Below are 23,711 nucleotides of genomic sequence, written 5' to 3'. Positions count from 1 at the left end.
CATTTTCAATTCAGAGGTTTTTTTACCAGTTATTTCAAGCTCTTTAAAAAATATCAGATACTTGTGAATCCGCTGGTTTGGAGGAAAGGGAGCTCTGAATATTTTATCAGTAATAGTTTTTACAGCAATCTAGTTCACACAAATGTTTGGAAACCTGCTAGTTTACGTTTCAGTATCGTAGAATTTCTGTTGTGATGAAAATCTTAAAATAGTCATTTCAGATTGGAGTTGCTGGGGGGTTATGAAATCCTTTTTATATCACAGTTATTTTAGAAAATCAATCAATGGACTCCATTTTTACATTTCCCCACACGAGCCCTGTCATCTCGGAGAGCAGAGCTTCAAGCAGTGGGACTGTTGTCTAAATGTCTGCTTGACAAAATCTGCCAATTTTGAGTGAATTAGCAAAGATGGAGACAAATAGATAGTTATTTGTAGTGTTAGAGTAGAGTTTCGTCCACAAAAGGGGCTTCTGTGCACCTTGTAAAGATATATAGACCTATGTTCTTAAAAACGGATGTAATCCATCCTGCCTCCGTTTGCTCATATATTTCACAGGAGTCTGTGTGTCTCTGTTTTTTGCTTACTGCAGCTGCTCACTGTAGCATGAGGCTCAGCAGCAGCAGCAGCAGCAGCAGCAGCAGCAGTTCGCCCCAGACAGGCTTTTTTTCTGCAGCTACAAAAGTGCAGACACATCTACGTGGAAACACGGAGCAATCAAAATCAGCCACCCACACAAAAACACTGAATCTGTGGAGGAGGAGGAGGAGGAAGAGGACGAGGCGTCAGTGATTCAATCAGGCTCTTCTCCCACCCCGTCTGGAGATACAGTAGCAATCACAATTATACTATTCAGAAGGGTTTACAAGTTTGAGTAAAGACAGTAGGATGGGGGCCTATTGTTTAAAGGTAAGGGCTGGATCAATGGGATCAATAGAGCGAGGTCCCGCTGCCTTTCATCAGCTCTGTCGGCTCATCCCGTAGACATCCGTGTGCTCCTCACCGCCTCCCTAACGGCACAGGAAGCACGGGCAATAACCTGCCAGCCCTCTCTGCTTTGTCTTTCCATGTGGATCCACTGTCATGTTGCTTTGTCAGCATCACTCCTCTTTTTTTTCTTTATGGTCAATCGTTTTTCTGCTTGTCAACGTGGACTGTGATCGACGACGTTGATTAAAACTAGAGGATGGAGCATGGAAACATGAAAACCTTCTAACGTCACAGAACGTGCTTGTTTTTGCTACATTTGTGTTGATTTTTCGACTAACGGGTATTAATTTATCAGGAGACAAAATGATTTCCTTCTGAAAAGTTTCTTTAGCTTCAGGCGCTTGTTTATGTTTGTGAAAGACCCACTCCAATAAAAAAAAGTGTTTTTGGTGTTTGTAACAAGTTCTTCTGGCATTTTTCTCATGATGACGGACATAAATAATGAAAATTATGATGGCGTCCCGCTTGAAAACGCTTGTAATTGCTACATAAAAGATGGGTGGGCTGTAAGCTCTCAGCTCCGCCCCTTTCTGATCATCCACCTGCAGACAAACATGAACGTCTTCGTTTTCCTGGTCTGAGCTGGAATCTGGATCAGAACTGGACGGATGGAAAGCTCTGATATTGCTCGCCATTTCTAATGTTAGGTTGGGGTTCTGAGGGGCTGTAAGCTAACTGGAGAGCATGTACTCAGATGGGTGACTGGAAGGGGGGGTGGGGTTGCTCCATGCCACAAGTCCCGCCCACAACTCTGAGGTGAATTTCTAAAAAACTACTGCATTCTATGTTAATCACTTGCAACAAATGGAAGTAACGAACATGTCTGACTTGTAAATATAATCAAGATGAATAAACCCCTGATCGCCCCCCCCTTTTTTTTACTTCCCTCCCTCCCTAATAATGCATCCGCTGTTCCCTGTTTTGTTTCTTGTTAGATACTTAGTTATGTTATTGAAAAAATAAAAGAAATGCCGAGAATGGAGATATAAGTCATTGGTCCAAAATTGGCCCAAAGTGAATTTAAATTTATTGTTTTATAACTTTCTCAATATTCATAATTAAAGTTTGAAAAAAAACAACACTGCCGCTCTGCAGAAACTATGTCCTAGACAACACAGGTTATTTGATTTAGACTAAAAACGACATGATTGGGAACACTTTTACAATCAATCTGGGGAGATTAGAATATTTCTTCTTTCTTTTCCCGATTGTCATGTTTTTTCCAAACATTGCTTCAGTCGTGACACGGCTTACTTACACTGAGGTAAACATGCTAAAATAATCTCAGCTGACCGGGCCTCTGCTCAGATGTGTCACAAAAGGCTAAATCTACTGCAAATTTAATTTGATTGATTTGATTTATTGGTGGATTTCAAACAATGATTCGTAGGAATATGCTTTCAGGAACAGTTTGTGAACACGTTACAGAGGATCCTGGCTGGACAGAGGAAACCACTGAAATTCTGTGTTCAGCAAAAACATCCTGGATATTCACATCACTGGACGGTTTGGAGCAAATGAGGAAAGAAACTTTTGCCAACTTCTGACTCCTCGTGTCGTGAAAGTGTGTCATCATCGCAAAAGCCTTCATCATTACAGACAGCCATCATCAAGATCATCAACCTGTTCTGGTGAAAACCAGCACAACCATCATAATAAGCAATCGGCAACAGCAACAGCTTTTTTTCCCAACAGTCTCAGTTTTTCAAAAACTGAAAAGCTTTGACCCTTTTTCACAAACATCCGCTTCGGCCCTGAAGGTCAAGTCCTCCAATCCAGAATGAGGGGCCATTATTCCACCTCAAAGCATTTTCTCCTCTCACTTGAATGGAAGTGGAGTATTGAGTCTGGAGAGCAGGTAACAGTAACAGCAAACACATCAATGTTTCATACTGTGATTTTAGAGTTAAGGGCTGCTAACCGTCAATAGAAACATGGAGGCGGTGCTTTATTGAAACGGCCATTCAAAGTGAAGACAGAGACCACATGGGTCAGTGTAGAGGAGTGGAAATGGAGTGGAAACAGCTGGAGACAGTGGATGATATGGAAAAAGATCCACGTGGAACAGACGGAGAGGAAAACATTTATTTTCTGGTAACTTTTGGTTTCATAAGACAGTCAACACTAATTCCCTTTCTTTGCTCCTAATCTTTGATGTACATTCCGCCCATGTCCAGCGTAGAGATGCTGCTCAGAGCACAAAACTGTCCTTTTTCTGCAGCCTGCCTGCACATGCAGCACTCTGGGCTTCACCATATGAACTGTTAAATAGGGATTAAGTTTATTATTAAGAGTAACAGTTACGATGGAGGAAGTGAGTGAGCCGGCACGCTTTGGTTTCATCTTACAGAGAGGAGCTCGGCACAATCATTAGAGACTGTTTTCATCTTCACCACAAAGATGGATTACAGCCTGCATGCCGGCTTCGCCCAAGACTCCACGGTGACTGAAACACAACAAATGTCTCAGCGCCACGAGCAGACTTAGGGAAGGGATCACCAGACAAAGACCTGCTAAGAGTACAACATGTTTTCTTGTGATTCCTTGTAATCAACACATGAACTTAAACGTAGAGATTTTTTCCTCCTTCATTTTATTTTCCAAATAAAAAGTGTTTTATTAGCTGCTATCCCTAACAGACAGAAATGTTTTACTGCTGTCCTGTCCATCAATGATCTTGATGATCCAGAACCCGGTTCAGTTCTGCATGATGGCGGGATGTAAACAGGGTAAGGGAGGGGGACTGAGTTTCAGGTAGTAGATGCTGAGAAATTAACAATGCGAGAGGAGAAAGAAAACAGTTGGGGATCAATAGAGCTGACTGTAAGCCACAGGAGTGCAGCCCCACTGCCTTCAGTAAGGAGAAAGAAGCTTCTTGGACAAAGAAGCTGCCATTGACTCTCCATTTCTTTATTTTTTGGTCGACCTTTGCATTCACCAACACTGACATTTCTCTCTAGGTTTTGCTGAAAGCAAAAAGATTTCTTTTTTTCTGTAATCTTTCTGCGATATCTTTTCCAAGCCACTTTTGTTCTTGGTTTTCGTACCTCATCATTCAAAGTCTCTTTGATTTTCATTCCCGCTCTTTTATTTCCATTATCCTTTCAGCTCTTTCCTGCTTTGTCTCTTCTCTGGTCTCCAAGCTTCCTTCATTCCTTCTCCTCCTCTTGCCCTGCCTCTCCTTCATCTCATTTTTCTCCCATCTCTCTGCCTCCCTCCGTCTGAACTCCCAGTCTCTCCTCTTCTTTTTTCTTTTTTTTATTGCACCATTACCACTTAAGCCTGGGTATCCATTACACACAGGGCATATAAGTGCAGGGTAAGTAATAAAGTCGCCCTTCAACATACACTTCACTGCTTGTGTGTGGCGCCACATTTGGACGCTTCGTCTCTTTGTCATGAGGCAGCAGGGCTGAGCGATGTTTGGATTCTGCCATTAATCAGCCGTGATCCCGCTAATGTGGGCGATGCCGTCACGATGTCCAGGCCCCCACCCCAATTATCATGACGGCTAACTGTCATTTAATTCTCTCTGCAACAATCCACTGCACTCAGCACCTCCACATTTGCATCGGTTCTTCCGGTACCCTGAGAGGAACACACTCATCCTCCACATGAGGCTCTCGGCTGCAACTGAGAACGGACCCACACCCCGTGACTGTGGGGGGGGCAGCCACACCTCCATGCATCTCCGACAGCAGAAATTTACAGTGAAGGAATGCAGCAACGTGATTGAACTCAATCCAGTTTTCTGAGTCTCCTGGTTGAAGCCCCTCCCCTGGCTGAATGGAACAAGTTAAAAGAACAGCGAGAGTAGAAAACACGCTAAGAGGACGGCGAGGGGAGGGGCTGTAAGCCACGGGGGCGGGAAGTTGGTATAGGAGCCGAGGAAACAGTTGTGTTGATTCATTTTGAATGTGAATGGAAGCTGAAACATCATCATCATCATCATCATCCTCAGGTCCAGCTTTATGTTTCCACAAAACTCCGCCCTTTACATGAGGGATTTGCACCCAAACAGATTAAAAGACAATTCAACATCATCTGTTTGCTCAAAGAGTTCTGGTTGTTTCTGTGAATCAGCAGTTCCATCCATCCATCATCCATCATCCACACATCCATCCATCCTCAAATATATTCATCCATCCATGGCTCTTCTATCTTCTATACCCAGTAATTCCAATGCAGGGTCTTGCTGGAGCCTACCCAGCAACTATCAACCGAAGGGGGGAGTTCTCCAGTCCATCACATGGCCACACAAGGACAAACAACACACTCTCACATTCACATCTAAGATGGGAATGTATGGTCACCATTGGCTTAGCACAGGGGTCGGAAACCGGCGGCTCCGGAGCCGCATGCGGCTCTTTCATGCCTGTGCTGCGGCTCTCTATGTTTTTGTAAAATAAGTGTCATGTTCTAAGATTGTCGTGGTGTCTTGAACCCTTGTGCTATCCTATGACCCCCCCCCCTTCCATTGACGTGTTCTCCCTACCATGACAAAGGTGGATAAAGGTGGAAAGATTTCATGTAATCCATGGACACCAGTGAAGATCACAAATCATTGAAGAAAAAAGGTTCAGCGCACTGTCTAGCGGGTCTAGATATATCCTGACAGCATTTTGAAGTATCGCCAAATGAACTATCGCGATATGTAAAAAGATATTTTTTCTAACACATCTAGTGTTGCGGCTCCCTGTGCTTTCATCTCAGTAGGAAACTGATCCTAATGGCTCTTTGAGAGGTTCAGGTTAGCGACCCCTGGCCTAGCAAATATGTTTTTGGACTGCATGAGGAAGACGAAATGCTTGGATTAAAACCCACTCAGGCCCAAGGAGAACATGCTAACTCCAAAGAGAGAAGACCCAGCCAGGATTTGAACCAGGGCATTCTTGCTGTTAGGAGATGGTGCTAGCCACCAAACCACTGCACACCCCTTGAATCAGCAACTGCCAATGATTTGTGTCCAAAGATATTTCTGTCTGCACCTAAACTCTCCGTCACTAGAAGTCCATCTGAAAACCACGACATCAATCTACAGTCATGCTTGTTTAGGATGGCCGCAGGGATCGGCCTGCTTTTGATGAGAGTCAAAACCTGTGTCTATTGAAAGAATGCACTCCTCTGACCTGCAACAGGGCTTGATTGTGCCCCCCCCAAGAAAAAAATCAGACTTTCAAGAACAAATCGTTTTGATTCAGTGACAGAGTCCCTAATCCCAAACACAGGTTTCACTTTGCTTAAATTCTGCTGCCGCTTTTCTCATTATGATCTTTTTGTACAAAAAACAATTCATGTGGAAAATATTCATGAAGACATACACTAGATATTAAGGAGTTTTTAGCACTTTTTACAAAGTCGACATGCTTCCAGTTCTCTCATGACTGTTGGAAACGTTCTGTGCTCAGAGGTTTTTTCTGCGGACAAAATTTAAAACACAAGTAGTCCTTTTAGCTGAAGTAGACACAACTGCAGCAAACACACTCAAGAGCAGCACAGCTGCACGGCAGACACATTTGATGCATCATATCTCAGCACTCAGACACACAGCATTGTAGCACTTAGCAATCAGCGCTGGATTAGCTGGTGTCTGTATGTATGTGTGCGTGTGCTGTGCTGCTTAATGCACCACTGATCTCTGCCTCACAATTTGAGCAGATAACCGGAAATGGAGCAATGAGCCATTCAAAGACCCAAGCCGTCCGTCAGAAGTCATCGTCAGCCTTCTGCTCTACGACGGTAAAAACCGCCCGCCCACTGAAACAGGAGCCAGCAGTGACCATTTCATTATTCCTTCACTTGAAGAACGTGTGCTCAACCTTCCCCGTCTCCGGATTGTAAGCAGTCGTCCAAATATGAGACTCTGTGAGAACCTGAAAAACAGCAGTTCAACACTTTATCATGGGATCTTCATTCATTCATTGAAAATCTGGAAATCTTGCTTCTGGAATTCTGGTAACCTCGTGACAAGCAGCACCTTACTCAGTCATAGTTTAAGACCATCACTTGAATGTTGTTTCAATAAAGCTGCACATGCAGTGATGGCTGCGGTCTTGTTGTTTAGTTACTTAAATGATTGTTTTTTCCCTGAACGGCTGATTATTAACATGTTGATCAACCAACCAACCGACAAACTGCACCTCTGAGAGCTAAATGATTAGCTGTGTGTACACACACACATTCCATCTATACTGTATGGTATACTGTATGATACATTCATTACCATTTCAAATACTACAATCACTAAAATCCTGTGGATTCGGCACATGTTCAGGATAAACTGATGGTACTTTTTCTCTGTGCTTTTTTTCTTCCCTCCATCACGCCACTGCCACCCAACTGAAGTATAAAACATGCAAATAAACAAAATAAAACAAAACAAACATCTGAAATTTATTCCAGAATGCCCAATAAGGGGCTTCTCCTGCTTTATACTGGACAGAAAGATCACATTCAAAAAAAAGCAATTTTAAAATGAACATAACCCAGATAAGTATGCACACATAAGAAATTACTCAAACTGGTGCCAACGTTTACTTTAAACTGTCCTCTGGTAGCTATCCACCAAATGCTACACTGCATTGTTGTGGATGTTCTGGACCCCATTGCTTCAATGGAGGTAGATCTTTTGGATGTAAAAAAAAAGGATTTTCTTTGTTGAAATGCCAAATAATCATGGACATGTGTAATTACAGAAAGTTGTCTTAGTCTAACATTCAACAGATCAAAATGAACGACAACTACAACTAACAGGATGTATAAGTATCACATGAAAAGTCCGAACATACACAACCTACAGTATAAAGCAGATGCCATGAATCCAAACACGTCAGCCAGCATCCCAGAATTACTGCTGGCTTCAAGAAAATGATGTAAACAATCTCCTGACAGGTTGTTGAGGATCAAGGACATTTGATTTAGGAACAAATTTAACTTGACAGTTGTAATATAATATCAGTGAAATGAATCCTCTCATTCATTCATTCATTCATTTTCTATTCTGTTTTATCCCTCTCGGGGTCACGGGGCTGCCGGAGCCCATCCCGGCCACTGAATCATCTATTCAAGTTATCTGGGTATCTCCAAAATGTTAGAATTAATAAATCGTAAAATTTGTGCAAATACGACGGCTGGATAATCCTATAAGAACCATTAACACATTTTCCTAATTCATACAGTATTTGTTTTTCATAAAATAAATCAAGAAATTAAAAAATAAGATAAAAACAATATTTTTTTACAATAGAAAACAATGTGTTCCAGGTACATTCAGAAGGATGTTTGTCCCTACACTACACAGGTATTTTAAATAATAATGTTTTTTAAATATTGTTCATATTCAGATGAGACAACAAACTCAATTTGTTTTGTTGAGTTTTTCTAGACAGCGGACAGTTTACTCTAAATGACTAAATGACGTGTTTACGGGTCTAATGTGTTTATATTCAAGTAAAAGATAAATATGACTCCCGTAAATGTTTGTAAAAAAGCAACACCCTATTCTTACACGAATGCCTCCTTCTGAAGTGGTTTTATGATTCTGTTTTCTTCTGACCCAGGAAATGATTCAAGGTTAATAAGAAGATTTGCTGCCATAGAAAAAATTATGTATGAATGAATAAATCTACACGCACTGGAGCTATGAGGAACAAAGAAAGACTGAGTAAGAGTGTGTGTGTGTGTGTGTGTGTGTGTGTGTGTGTGTGGGGGGGGGGTGTGTGTGCGGGGGTGTGTGTGTGTGTGTGGGTGGGGGTGTTGGCTTAGTGATGGTTTATCAGTGCATTTGTGCCCACACATTCTGTTGTGAGATCCCTGGACAAAGGTCGCTCTGCCTACTCATGCGCGCTCATGGACATGCGCACATGTGCACGTGTCCACACGGACCCACACACAGACCATGTTCTTCCAACTTTTTGACCAATCCCAGCCAACGGTGGCTCAGTGATGTCATTGATTTGATGAGGACATGGCCTCAGAGGAGTTTGATGTCATCCTCTTTCCTTTCTTTTCTGTCCCGCCATTCCTGTAATCCTTTTGTTTTGATCTCATTTCACTTAAGATGTTTTTGGTGACACAAACACATTATTATTTTATTTTAAAAAACAACATAATTTAGCTGCAAAACGAAAACACTGACATACCAAATGTGATGCCCAAAAAAATAATGAATTTAGGTCCTTTGAGCTCTACAAATATTCTGAAAGTTTAAGACATAAAAAAAGGTAATTTTAAAACTTTTGCATGAACATTGATTTTGAATGATGCCTATTATTTCCTAGATGTTGAAATATTTTAGTTTATTCACTGCAGTTGAGTCAATGATTTGTGTATTATTGCCAAAGTGGATGTAAGGCTTTGTCTAGAGGCACAGGTTGGGGGTTGGGGGCGCGTTACATCATGCTAATGTGTAGCCGTGTAAATGCTAGTAGTTGTTAGCTGTATACTGAGGAATGACATTTGACTTGTGTCTAATTAGTATGCAGAGTCTAAAATGTATCATTTTTTCTTCATCACATTTTCTTTCTTTGGGTACATCGCTGGTGAAGTTGCAAAGCCAAAAGGTTGTGAAGCTCAGGAACATTTTTTTTTTAGGGTTTTCCTTACTGAAAGACAGTCAAGATGGATAGTGTGCTACAGACTGGAAGTGCCAAAGAATACAATTCTAGACGTTGATTTCTATCGACGCAAAAAAAAAAAGAACGTTCATCAATCAATCAGAATTGACATCGCCTTCATCATGTCTGCGATCCTCCTCTGGACCTTCATGCAGGAGCTCTATTTAATGGTTGTTGGCGTTAATGTTGCAGCAAAAAGGTGGGGAACCGGAATTATGTCCTGGTTTTAAAATAAACACTTCTGTTGTGCTTTCAAGATAAAACATTATTTAACATTTAGGGTGACATACCGATGTGGTAACGCACATTAACACAGCAAATAACACCGGCGTCCTTTTTCCCCACGGACGACGACAGTTTACTTTTAGAAGTACAGAAACACAACATTTATGACACAAAACATGCATTTTAGATGGATTCAGTGAGGAAGGTGAGGGGATAGGACCCTGATTGCTTACGTTTTATAATGAGCAAAGACAACGGGACAAGCTACTTGACATGGGGGTAGCAGGACAAACCACTCCTCCAGGAGCCAAGGGGGAAGGGGGGACGGACAGGAGACCCAATGGAGTAGATGTTAACTAACTGACGGTGGTGAGACAGACTCCCTACGCAACGCAACGAAGATGCACCGCAGACAGAGCAGTGTAAAAATGGAAAACAATTGAACTAACTTAAATTCGGTGTAAGACAGCCCAACAGTAAAGCCAAAGTAGTAGCAGATGCTAAAAGAAATATTCCTGTTTGTCCTGAGAGAGTTTAATTCTTGGACAATAAAAGCCTCTCACTAATGATCAGGGATGTTCCCAATGATTAGCAATGTATGCAACACGTAGAAAAGCCGGTATAACATTTTTTCATTTAAAACCAAACCATGGATTTTGAAGATTTAAAAAAATGTACTATGAATAGATCCTGTACAGTGACGACTGGTGAAAGCCACGTGCAGGAACACTGTACACCAAGCAGTGACAACAGAGATGCCAGAATAATTTGTCTTAGATCTGGAATGAAGAGCGACAGTGCAAGAACTTACAGAAAACAGATGTGGTGTGGTCACTAAATGTAAGTAAGTAAGTACGTTTATTTATATAGCATCTTTCACAGAACACACGTCACAAGGTGCTTATCTTTTGCGTTTTTATGTCAAACCATAAAAGACAAAAGGCTCCTCCTATCTCCACTGCCGTCCACCTGAGCTAAAGAAAAAACAATCCAGTTTGAATGCTTTTCCTGGACCTAAACTCTGGTTTCAGTACAATAATTACCCAATAATTACCCATATGGAAATTTGTACCCCTGAGTCTGAACACCCCCTCGTCCAGCTGGCTGCTAGACGTCCTCATCAACAGAACACATTCTGTAGGTAACAACACCTCCAGTGTCCTCAACCTTAACACTGGTTCTCCCCAGGATTAGTTTCTGAGTCCCCACCCTTCAGATCAAACAATTTATTGATGAGGCAGAGGCTAAACTGCTTGGGGTTATTGTGGACAGTAAGATAACGTGGAATAATCAAATGAAACAAATATTGTGTAAAATGGGAAGAAGTATGTCATGGTCAGACAGAGTCAGACATGTCTGTCGCCACAGATTCAGCTCCAACCCCATCCTGGAGTACACAGACGACACAACAGTAGTACACCTCCTTCACAATGACAAAGAACTGACTTACAGGGAGTAGGTGCAGGGTGGGGGGCTGGGGGGGAGGCACTAATGCACGGTGAACAACATGGTTCTGAATTTCTACAAGAAATCATCATGGAGGTCAGGATAACTTTAACTTGAGCCAGCCATGCTCCTTATCAGCTGTGGAGGTTGTCAACAGCACCATGTTCCTGGAGGTGTATGCCATGACAACCTCTGCTGCCCATCTTACAACACCTTCCTGGTGTAGATGTAGCCCAACAGTACATGTGCGTCCTGTGTCAATTGAAAAGGGCTTCCGTTCACCCACCCGTCCATGGCACATTGTATTCTGTCAGATCCTACTCGCCCCGACCATGGACGGTTCCTCCTGGCTGCAATCTGGAAGAGGGTTACACAGCGTTTGCTGCAGAACAATATTCTTTGAAAACAGTTACTCCTCGCGGGCCGTTAGACTGCTTATTACCAAACAGTCGCTTTAGACAAACTCATGCTACTTATGGAGCTAACTGATGAGATTACCTTTTGTTGACAGAAAGGTAAACTAGATGGATCCAGGAAAACTGCAAGCAGATGACACCCTCAAGATCAAGAATGCAGATATCAGCTGGTGTGCTTCTCACATTATCAATGACATTGCAAATATTTAAGAGCCTATGTGAAACTTTCAAGCTGAAGACTTACTGCAGGGAACTATCAAATTGGACCAAATGTAAAGGAAGAACAAAAGATCTGCCAATAGACTCAACTCTCGCAAGGCGAGGTGGGATCTGTTTTATTTTTTATTTTTAATTAACTGATTCCAGTTTACTCTGTCCTTCTGGATGCACTGTCTTGTCTACATCAAGAGGAGGTGATGATCCATAACCTGTTGCGTTACATACAGTATTAGCACAGAAATCCACCATCAAATTCACGGTGGACCTTGAAGTGTAAGGTTTAGGCTTCTGTTCCTGCTGTCTGTTGCCTCTTTGTCCCTCCCAGTCTTTATTACCAGGTTCTCAAGTGGGATTATTCTTCTTATTTGGCTTTCCATGTAGGAGTATCTGGTATGGCTATCCTCATGCCACAACATTTCAGGTGGCCTTCAGTGCCTTCTGACCTTCAGGCTCAAGTGTCAAGTTGCCACAAAGGCCTCCTATGTGGTTGCTTCAATCTCTGCCAGACCCTTCCCGCCTGTTGTTTCTGCCATGAAATCAATAACAGGCCTTCCTGCCTCAAGAAACAACACTGTCGCTCTCTGCATTACAGACACATTTTCCAAGATGGCCCATGTTTTGCTTCTGCTGGGTCTGCCATCTGCAAAAGGAACTTGCTGTGGTGGTCGCTAAGCTTCTTTGTCTCCAGCATGGTCTCCTTATGAACATTGTTTTAGAATGGGCCAACTCAATTCTTAGTGGCCTTCTTAGAGTTCTGCAAACTCTGGAGATCAAGGTTAGCCTGTTTTCTGGTTACATCCCCAGACTAATGGTCAAGTAGAGTGGTTAAACTAGGACCTACAGACTTCTGTGATGGCTTTGTCCTTTAAGCACTTGGTCCTTTCCATTCCCCTGGATAGAATATGCTCACAACTCCTTGTTAAACTCTTGAGGGTTCTTTCCCCTTTCAGCAGCCCTCCCCTCTTCCCTCATCAGAAGCCATGAGCCTCACTATCTGGTCCAGTGGGTTTTGTGCGATAGTGCCAGCGCATCTTGAGAAAGTTTTGAGCTCTGTTGATGCACAACTGAGAGAAGAATATTACATTATTTTTAATGTTCTGTAGGTCCGGTTTCATCACAAACATATAATTCTTGCCCTCCTTACATTTGTTCTGCTTCTTTTGATGGTCCTTTTTTCACTGTAACAATTTTTTTCTAAACCTAAGAGGTTTCTAAACCTTCCGCACAAGTTTTAACCCTTGTGCTATCCTTTGACCCCCCCTTACATTGATGTGTTCTCCCTACCATGACAAAGGTGGATAAAGGTGGAAAGATTTCATGTAATCCATGGACACCAGTGAAGATCACAAATCATTGAAGAAAAAAGGTTCAGAGCACTGTCTAGTGGGTCTAGATGACCCAACTCCCAATGTTAAAGTGCCTAGGATAGCACAAGGGTTAGGACGACGTCTAAAAGGATCTCAACAGACTCACACAAACAGCCCAGCAATGGGTTGTTATTCAGGGATAAATGACAGTTTCCAAGTTCAGATTGAAGATAGCTCCTCTGTAGAGGAAAGTGGTGAAAAAACAACCACAAGGGGGCAAAATCCTGTGTTTTTGTGAGACTAAAACTTTGAAACTATCTGCATAATTGGTATGTTGGAAAGAGCATTAAAGTTGTGAACATTTCAACAGGCCAATTCAAAAATACCTTTCCCAAACAGAATTTCTTTATTTGTTCCCAGATGCCCTTTGCTCTTTTGGTGCTGTTTTTTTTGCCCTGAACTCTTGCCTAAATCCCAACTCCTGTCTACTTTGGTGCTGTGATCAACACCAGCATGTCTGGTAGCAGGACTGGTGTGGACCGCTCCTGTGGGGGGTACAACGTTACCTAGTTTCGGTTCGTCTACTGTGGCCTGAAATGTTTGGATTTTTCTATTCATCTTCCTCACCTGCTATTTTATCAAGTCACTTCAGATGAACAAAATAGAGATAGAAAATCCGAAGAATGGGGGGGGTTCCCGACTGTACAGGCCTCCAATCATTTTGGTTTGTTTCGTCTGTTCAATAATTATTTTCAAGATGAACTTTGACGAACATTAATTGTTAAATCCTTCCCATTGTTTTCATCACTCTTTTAAATATTGAAGATCTTTTGTTCTTCTTTACTTTGGGTTTGGTAAATGACCTAAAGCTCTACTCTCACTTGCTTCCTCTTCCATTCCCCCATGCTGACACCTTCAGACATTGATGGCGGCTCCACTGCCGAACACTGACGCTAACCTGGAACCACCAGGAGCAAAGTGGGGTTCAGTGTCTTGCCGACGGACACTTGGACAGGAAAGATGAGAACCAAACCTGCAATCCCCCAATCAGAGGTCTACCTCTGCACCACAGCAGAGACTATAACATAGTGTGATTTGCACAAAATTACCATAAATATCCTCAAAACTAATAGTAATGACGACAATCGATAACTAAATCCTTGTTTTACGAAGTTACATTGACACTTGGACAAAAGAAATTGAAAGGTCTTCAAACTTGGTTAAATTGCTGTTTATTTAAAATAATTTTTAATGTATTTTTCTTTGTCTGTGTTTATCATCCAACCTTATCATACACATTATTTTTTTGAGTTTTTAAACATTAGAGGGGCCTGGTTTTATTTATGATGCAACCCTTTATTAGTTTTTGCCGTGTATGAAATCAAAAGTTTTACAAGTGTTGAGACATCTACTATTAATATACTATAACCTACTATTTATACATTTATTTATTTTCACAGCTATGTTGTAATACCGCCTTATGAAGAACAAGAACACTTCAAAAAGTGACTGTGGTAGCTTGGAATTGAACCTCTAACCGGTCAGTGTTTTAAATAAGTTTTATTTGCATACCTTTCTTTGTTTGTTTGGAGTCGTGTGATGTTTATGATGCTGTATTTGACAATTTAATGACACTATAGTTGTTACATAACTAATGTCTTGAATATAAATGTGGTTATAAATTTTATTTTTGTCATAATATTTGTGAAAAGTAATTAGCAACATTTACTTAGATGCAATAATAATATTTGTTCACTAAAAAATACACTAACTAATACAAATGACCTTGACAAACTATTTAGTTTAGAAACCGTTAAGCTTTAATGTCAAATGAAACGTGAGCTTTACGGGGGGTTGAGGTTCACACGGGGGGTGAAGGCCCAGGCCTGGAGGAAAAAAAGTCCTTAACAAAAACGCCACCCGCAAAAATCAAACGAGTTTATGTAGTGACAAAAATGAGCATTAATGATGTGTTGACTCTGACATGTGACAAATTTAAGGTTATACTCGCTCCATATTTCTTTTCTAATCTTCTGATCTCAAAAAAAGTTTCCATTTTTACCATTTCTGAATGAGAGCAGAACATGCATGAGCTACGATGTTTCCTACGTCTAGAGAGACACCGGAGAACAGACAGACATGATAATACTTACTTGAATACACAGCATGGGTTACCTTGGCTTCAGTGTCACTGTGAGGAACGTTGGAGTAAGGGTTGTATCTCACTGGGCTGCGACAGCTCGCAACTAGTTGGAGACAAAATTGCGAGAAAAAAAAAACGCTAATTAGGAGCATTTTCTACTTTAGAAATCACAATGAATTTAAATAACACGAATTTTGCCTGAACTCCCTATGAGGTTTTGTTAAAGTTGCCTGGGAATCACATGCATCTTAAGAACTGGATTCATTTCCAGTAGTGGTGGTAAATCTCTCCCAAAGAAGTGACAGACTTCTTCAGCTTTCTGTCGGAAAGGTTCTACATCTGTTGAAAAAACTAGTTAAATGTCTGTGACGTTTCTAAAAATACTTTTCACATAGGAAAGTTGTCGTGTTCATGTTGTCTAAATCCTGAAACATTTAGGGATGTTAGGAATAGATTTTTTAAGAAAGCCGATTGTAATTTCTCGCCAACAGTTGCAGCCCAGTTAGATGCAATATGGTCAGAATCCGTTGTAATTTTTCTATTTGGAAGTGACACATGACCCTATGGAGGTATGGAACAAACTGCCTTTAAAATCAAGCAGATTACTTTGAATTTTGATGTGGAAAGGACGGTCCCCAACTGGATGGAGACAGGCAAAACTCCAGAAGGCTTTAAATTCTCAAAAGCCATCCAGCTTGAGCACAACACGCTGCACCGCAAATCCATGAGGGGTTTCTATCTCACAGAGTTTGACAGCAGGGAAACATGTCTAAAGGAAATGTGTATACAGCACCAATGAACTCTACAGGAAGGGAAACACCATGGAATCAAAAGTTTATGGACGTAGCAGCTTTTAAAAGAGAAAACATTTGCTAACCTTCAACCTGCTTAATGTTGACAGTGTGGACAGTCCGAGGAATGCTTGGACATTGAGCACACACATTTACCAGAACTAATAGATGACGAGTTAACTGGCCTCTCGGTATCTTTCTTATCAGCAATGTTTTGGAGGCCTGAAATCATTCTGTCACACACACAATGGTGACATTCCGACACACCATTCCCTGCTGTTTGACCACGACAAGAGGCAGAGGAAATTACACATTTGATCACTTCAACTCTCCAGAGTTTATGTTTTTTGTTGCCAAGAACACATGTTCTACATTTTGTCTTTCTTTCTATACATGTCTCATGTCTGTTCCATGTCTCCTGCTAAACCTGTCATCATTTAAGGCTGTAATGTTTACAACTGGATCCTGTCCATCCAATATGGAAAATAATCCAATAAAGGACAGATCTGGCTTAACAAATCCTTTTACGTAGTCCAATCGAATAGAGAAAAATTCCATTCAATCCCAGCTGCACATCAAACCGGCTGTGTTTAATGCTTTTACCACCAAATTCTAGAAGGATGAGCATTTGGACCAGGGGTGGGCAAACTACGGTCCGCGGGCTGGATCCGGCCCGCCTCCATGTTTGGTCCGGCCCACTGAACAATGTCAGAGACCCATGTTTTTATTTTTCATCTGGCCACACGATCACGACCTGCATAGAACATGACATTTTCTTCCCCCCTTCTGCAGTTTGTGCTCCAACCTGAAACGCTCTAAAATCTCTGTCAAACAGATCAGAAGACAGTCTTTCCTTTCTACGTCACAGTTCATCTTTCCCGGTTTAGCTCCTCATTCTTTTAGAGCAATCATGCTGCTTTTTATAAACAGCGCATCCTGTTCTGTATCCTGATTGGCTGGAGACCTTGTCAATCAATCTCCTCTGTGTCTCCTGTGCAGAAACGCGGATCTTTGTTTTCATTCTAAGATCCTGGACCTAATTTCTATGAAGGTTTGAGAATTTAAGCAAGAGAAAAGGGTGAAAATGTTCATGTTTGTGTGAGAAAAGTATATTTAGGCAGTGAGGAGATTTACTACCATGATAAACGTCTGTAATCAGACTCCATGGATTTCACCGATCACGGTTATTTTTTGAACGTAACTCCTGGAATAAACGAGGGAACTCTGTTCTGGGGAAAAGGTAACACAGAAATATGCGTAGCTGCAGCAGAAGACATTGAAATGTGCTTTTTAACATTGTTACTGGATGAGAAACAGACATGCAGGACACAGCTGTTCAGTTTTAGTGCAAACTGTGAGACGAGAGGAGCTGCAGCCCTCAAAGTCTCAGCGGGAAAATCCACTATTTATTGGTTTTTCTTTTTAATTTCTCAGTATATTTTTTCCTGACTTTTTGTCTTTGAAAATCACGGTTGTTTGGTCATTTTTTTTACTTCATAAAGAGTGCTATTTATTTTATTAAAAGGATCATGAATAAATAAAACTTTATTATAGGGCTTTAGGACAAAAAAAAGATAAAAGAAGTTGAAAGAAAAAGAGTTCTTGTGGCCCTCCTAAAAAAAAGTTTGGGGTGTTAGAAGATTTATTGTTTTTCAATCTTACGATCATTCAAACACCACATGAACGCAGCATTTCTCTAAGTTTTACATGAGGTACATCAAGCCGTTGGTGCAATTGGCTAAAAACTCTAAAATGTTCTGCTTAACCCTTGTGCTATCTTAGATGACCCCCCCCCTTCCATTGACGTGTTCTCCCTACCATGACAAAGGTGGATAAAGGTGGAAAGATTTCATGTAATCCATGGACACCAGTGAAGATCACAAATCATTGGAGAAAAAAGGTTCAGAGCACTGTCTAGTGGGTCTAGATGACCCAACTCCCAATGTTAAAGTGCCTAGGATAGCACAAGGGTTAAGCCTTAGTCACAACTTCCTTTATGGCTGGATACAGGCTGAAAAATGGCCATGCAGTTGGTCCGCACAAAATATCACGATTTTATGCCTCTGTGAACCCGTATGGTGACAATGCTTATAAACATTTTTTCTATGGGCATGCTGCAGGCGACAGGGAGAGCTAGGTGAGTAGCAGTCGTGGCTTACAGATTTTTCCACTTTTTAACCCTCCCAAATCCGTCAGTGCTGTTCAAGGGAAAGGTGTAATTTCCTTATGCACTTCTTGAACACACATTGGGGCCCCCTCGCATGCAATCTGGATGTTAGAAAAGAGAAATTAGACAGTGTGGTTTGTGTGGGCAGCCTACAGACTCTTATGCATCTCATGCACACCTATTGCATGCAGCATTTGAGCGCGGTCAGTGAGGAGCCCGTGCATGCACAACTGTGCACAACGATAGCATCGTCTGTACGTCATGAGTGCGTTTAACTCACATTATCCTTACAAATCCTTCACGATACACTTACAGGACAATGGTTGGTATGTTCCATTTTCTTAACATCCACTGAGGTGGGTGCACAAGCCTAAAGAGAACTGCAAAACACACCTTAAGATGTAGCCCATCCTGTTTCTGGCCCTTCACAGGCCCGGACAACCCAAAAACCTGCAGCTTCCTGTACATGTCAACCCCCCCAACAGGTTCCTGTGACCAAGACTTTAGAGGTCGGGTGAGAAGCTTGATCCCCCAGGAGGTGCTTGCAGTAAAACTGCTGTTTCTCCGCATCACGAGAAAGTCATGTCATGTCCCTGGGGAATTTCATGAGCATATCCCACTGAAGTGAGGTCCTGGAGAAGACCCGAGACCTCCTAGAGGGACTATGCCTTTCTGCTGGCCTGGAAACCAGCAAAAAGGGTGGGAACTCCTCTAACAGATCAGAGTTTTTTCAATAACGCTTTGAAACATGAATGTCAGGAAATCAATGACATTTTCAGCATCTCTTTCAAAATATCAAACTATTTGTAACTCATCTGAGTTGTTCCAAAATATTCAACACCACCATTTTTTTTTAAATAAATGTATTATTCATTCTATTGGGATTCTGGCTTGACGGATGGGATCCTGAAAGAAATGAATTTGATGGAAAAAATAGGAAAAAAGCTTCAAAACGTGACAGTCATAGATTATCCAGCCACCCATTCATAAATCCATCCATCCATTTTCTGAACCTGCTAATCCCTTTTGGGGTCACTGTTTTGCTGGAGCCTATCCCAGCGTTTAGACGTCATCTAAAACGGTGAACTGTTCCTTTTAAACTACATAAGCTGATCTAACAGGTGAGCAGGAAATAGTCGTGGGTTGTTAGACAGCAAATGAGATGCCAACATAAACAACATGACACAACATCCACAGTTTCACGGTTTAACGGGAGAGAGCGGAACATGAAGAAGGACAAATATATAACTTTTTTCTTAATGTGTTTGTTTGCTTTTACCATTTGTCCATCAGACTTTAAACAGATTTCCCTTCAGTTTGCATGTATGTAAATCTGTCTGCTGACAGCTTCAGTAAAGTTGTGCGATATATGCAGAGCTATAGGGCATGAGCTCGCCACGGTGGCCGAGAACCGCCATTGCAGCAACAACAAAAAAGGAGAAAAAAAAAAGCAACTGCAAACAAAAAGAAAATGAAATGCAAATAAAAAATAAACGCTGCAATTAATAACCGCCATCACAGCAAAAAAGAAAAAAAAGCGATGCAAAAAACAGAAAAGAAATGCAAACATAAAAAAGCGATGCATCTAGGAAAACGGCTGCAAATACAAGGAAAGCCTTAGAGGAAGTGACATCACCACAAAAGTGACGCCACAACAGATCTGGGGTCAGTTTGCAGAATGTACACTAGAAGTGGATTGGTTTTTACTACACACCGCTGAAGAAAGAAGGAGGGATACAGGAGTACGACTCGGAAACTGAACGAGAAAGTGAAGTAAGAGAAAATGTTGGTGTTAAGTGTTACTATGTGTAATTTTGATGTTATTTGGTTTGGTCAGAGGTAGCCCTAGGTTTTATTCCGGGTATTGTTAACTTCGGCTAACGCGCAGACACACCCAGTCCAGACAGTGTACAGAAAGACCACTAATCAAGCTGTGTTCACGCCGAACGCGATTCGCGGGCAAATTTGCGTCTACCGCCTCTCCTCACGGCAAAGTCTCTGCTGGCCGTCAATCTAAAAAATGTGTTTCAGAGCTTTTAGCTATTTGCTGTGATGGCGGTTATTATTTGCAGCGTTTTTTATTTGCATTTAATTTTCATTTTGTTTGCAGTTGCCTTTTTTTTTTTTTGCTGCAATGGTGGTTGTCGTCCACCGTAGCTCACTGACGTCTAGCTAAAAAGCAACACATACAACACATAAGTCTGGGAAGCAGACACACACCGGGATTAGCTACTTTTGCTGCTGTTAGAGACTTTTGGTGACTTTGATGCGAGGTCTGTTTTTTTTTTTGAGAGCAGTAATGGATGCTGCTATGCTGCCCTGCTGTGTCGCTGCAGAGACCATAAAGTTTAAAGGGCAAATCATTTTTCATCTTCATGCAGCGGTACCTCCCAGCTGCAGACAGACCAGAAAGATGCTCCCAGCGCCAGACGGACCCGACTGAAAAGGAGAGAATTTGCTTCTGCGCCAAGATCCCCATTCATGCAGAATTCAGCAACTAAATGATGACTTCCTTTTTGTTTTGAATCAGACTTTACCTGCTGGAGATCCACAAAATATTTAATGTCTACAATAGAAAATAAAGTGATAGATTTAAAAAAAATATTGTTTGTAACCAGATTAACTAATGTTTATTTTATTTGGAAGTTGGAGATTTTAACATGTCAGTCAACAGGACAGTGCCCCCCCCCCCCCTTCTGAAACCATGCAATCATTAGAGGAAATGCAACATTTGGCACATCTCGGCTAACTTGAACACCATCGGGTGACATCATGGCCTTCATTGCATTAGTTATCACTTTCTTTTTAAATGCATTTTAAAGAGAAGACAGAGCTGCACTGTAAGGCTGGTGTCTTTGGTTTGACATTTATTGAAAAAATGTGGATCATTGTTAGAAGATAAATTCTAATCAGTATCAGTACCTGCTGATCACAGCATCTTCAAATCTGGAAGCTGGTTCCGAATTCCAATTTTCAAAACTCATGTTCCTCTCCATCTCTCCTGGCTGTTTGCTTGTGGCTCTCCTCGTCTCTCTTGTCTATACACTATAGACCCCCCACCCACCCCCACCCCCCACCCCAGCACCATCTTTTCCAGGAACTGGTCTGGATCAGGTTCCTGCAGATCAATGGAGATCTGGGTCTGCAGCGTTTACGTTATCGTTGCCAGTATTAATGCTCTTTTAATCTGCCTGGGATTACAGCCATCGATCCATGTCATCCATCCGCTCCAAAGCCGAGCCCGAGCTGCTGGATCATACCAAGAAAACACCCACAGACGCGTTTACTCTCTAAAATGATGTGTGGGAGAAAATAACCTGAGAAGAGGAGAGGCTGGAAGAAAAAAAAGAAGCCCTGATTCCTTGTTTATGTGGCGACCGATGGCTGACTGATCACTTCAGCACGTCCACATGCAGAGAGCTGCTGACAAAGGACCTCAAGATCGAACGCTTTAGAGAAGTTTCTCAATTTGTTTAATTTCAAAAATCTTCCAAAAACATTATTTACAAAAAAAAAGGTATTTTGATCAAGTTCAACGCAGCACAATAACGGTTGTCTTAAACCACAGCAGATAATGTAACAGGTGCAATAAAAAACTCATATATAATAATCGTCATAAACATTCTTTTAAATGGTCATAGACTGATTGCATTACGGCGTTCCCTTCACACCAACGTGGCGAGAAGGAAATTGTATTTACTCTCAGGTTTATTTGAACAGAGTCTGTTTTTGACCGTGAAACGTGCCTGCAGCCTGATGGGTTTGTCCTGCCTGCTGTCGCTCATTTCCCCTCTGGACAGAGTTATTTTATCTGCACTGTGACACCAATACTAATGAAGCTGGGAGAGGAAGAGGGGAGCAAAGAGAGCGACGACCGTGTGACGAAGAGAGGGGAAGGAAGCGCACAAAACATGCAAAAAAACAACAACACAAGGGCTTAGAAAAGGGATAAAACTGGATAAATCACAAGACAGGTGTGGTGAAAATGTAAAAAACATCAAACAGAAACACCTTTGAAATGTGAGTCACTGGGTTTTTGCTATGAGAAAATGTGTTTAGATCAACTCTACATTACAATAAATCCTCCAAACCTAAAATAGACAAACACTCGGTTCTGTTTCCTTTCAGCTTCTATATGACAGATCTGGTGGTTACAGTTAATATCTGGGTTCAACTTTGGTTTGTTAATCTGAGTTTATAAACGTGTTTTTTTTATTTAATTTGCCACTTTAAATTTTTATTTGAAGTCTCACTCAGATCATCTTTTGATCTATTTTCAAAGTGTTCCCAGTGGTTTGTTTGCCTTTTTTAGCCAAAATCAATTCAGAATCATTCTTGAACCTAGTTTCTGCAGAGCGGCAGCAGTTCATCAGAAATTCACCTCTGAGTTGTGGGTGGGATGTTAGCAAAGAGTGAGCCCCCCCTCTGCTTCCCATCATCCCTTTGTTTACATTCTCTCTTGCTAGCTTACAGCCCCTCACTCTCCCAAGTTAACAGTAGCGGTGCAACAAAAACAGCAGCAACATCAGATCCGTCCATCCGTCCAGTTCTGATCCAGATTCCAGCTCAGACCAGGAAAACAAAGACATTCCATAGACATGATCCATAGCTCATCTGTATATTCTATGTCTTTACTTGATTTATTTAATTTTATTATTAGGCATAACATGTGTTATGTTGTAATAGTGTACATAATTTATTACTTACTTACTTCTTACTTTTTTCTATTTTTGCACATTTATTGTATTTGAATACTTGCACATTTGGGAACACCCCTCACTTTTGCACATTGCTGTCACTTTTCTTTTCTCTGCTCTTTGGAACTGCTGTGACAATTGAATTTCCCCAATGTGGGATCAATAAAGAATATCTATCTATCTATTCATGGATCTGTTTGTCTTTGGGCTGCCCAGCATACTTTTACGCTACAAATAGTCTCTTTTTCAAACTGGATTTTTATGTATGCACCTAAATAAATAAATAAAATGAATAAAGAAATCCTCAGAAATACAATTTGGAATTTAATTTTTGTCAAATATGTCCTCATTCATCAGAAAAGAAGATGGAAGAGCATGTTTAAAACAAAAAAAACATGGTTTTTAATCGTTATACAATTTTTTGACAACTAAGCTTTCTAAAATTGAATATATTTGGTTGAATGCTATGAATCCTTCAACCATTGTTTTCCTTTTTCTCTTTCTTTATTCTAGTATCTTCCTCCATGTTTTACCGCTTATCTCCTCCTACAATGTTTCATCTATTTTAACTATTCAAATGTTCAGCTCTTTCAGCTTTTTCCAGCTGTGACTTTTGGTCCTTCAAATCCTTGAACTTTTCCAGACATTCCAGGATTTCTGCCTCCATAGAAATAAACGGGGAATCCTTGGTGCAG

General features: G+C 41.2%; 1 protein-coding gene across 3 annotated transcripts in view; it reads right to left on the bottom strand.

Moving 5' to 3' along the window:
- Positions 1 to 23,711, bottom strand: part of onecut2 (one cut homeobox 2) — a 38,390-nt gene that overhangs the window by 4,860 nt on the left and 9,819 nt on the right. Inside the window, exon 2 of one of the 3 annotated variants that reach the window (XM_023960604.2) lies at positions 15,372 to 15,464. The exons of 1 other annotated variant lie outside the window; for it this stretch is intronic. In XM_023960604.2, coding sequence (XP_023816372.1) covers positions 15,372 to 15,464 — 93 coding nt within the window. The remainder of the gene's footprint in view (positions 1 to 15,371; positions 15,465 to 23,711) is intronic. One more of the 3 variants, XM_078955578.1, reaches the window with a different exon arrangement.

Source organism: Oryzias latipes, chromosome 12 (genome assembly GCF_053564925.1).
Source record: "Oryzias latipes strain Hd-rR chromosome 12, Olatipes_Hd-rR_3.1".
Taxonomy (NCBI): domain Eukaryota; kingdom Metazoa; phylum Chordata; class Actinopteri; order Beloniformes; family Adrianichthyidae; genus Oryzias; species Oryzias latipes.
Note: the sequence above shows the minus strand (reverse complement) of the source record. Positions and strands in the feature narration are given on the sequence as shown.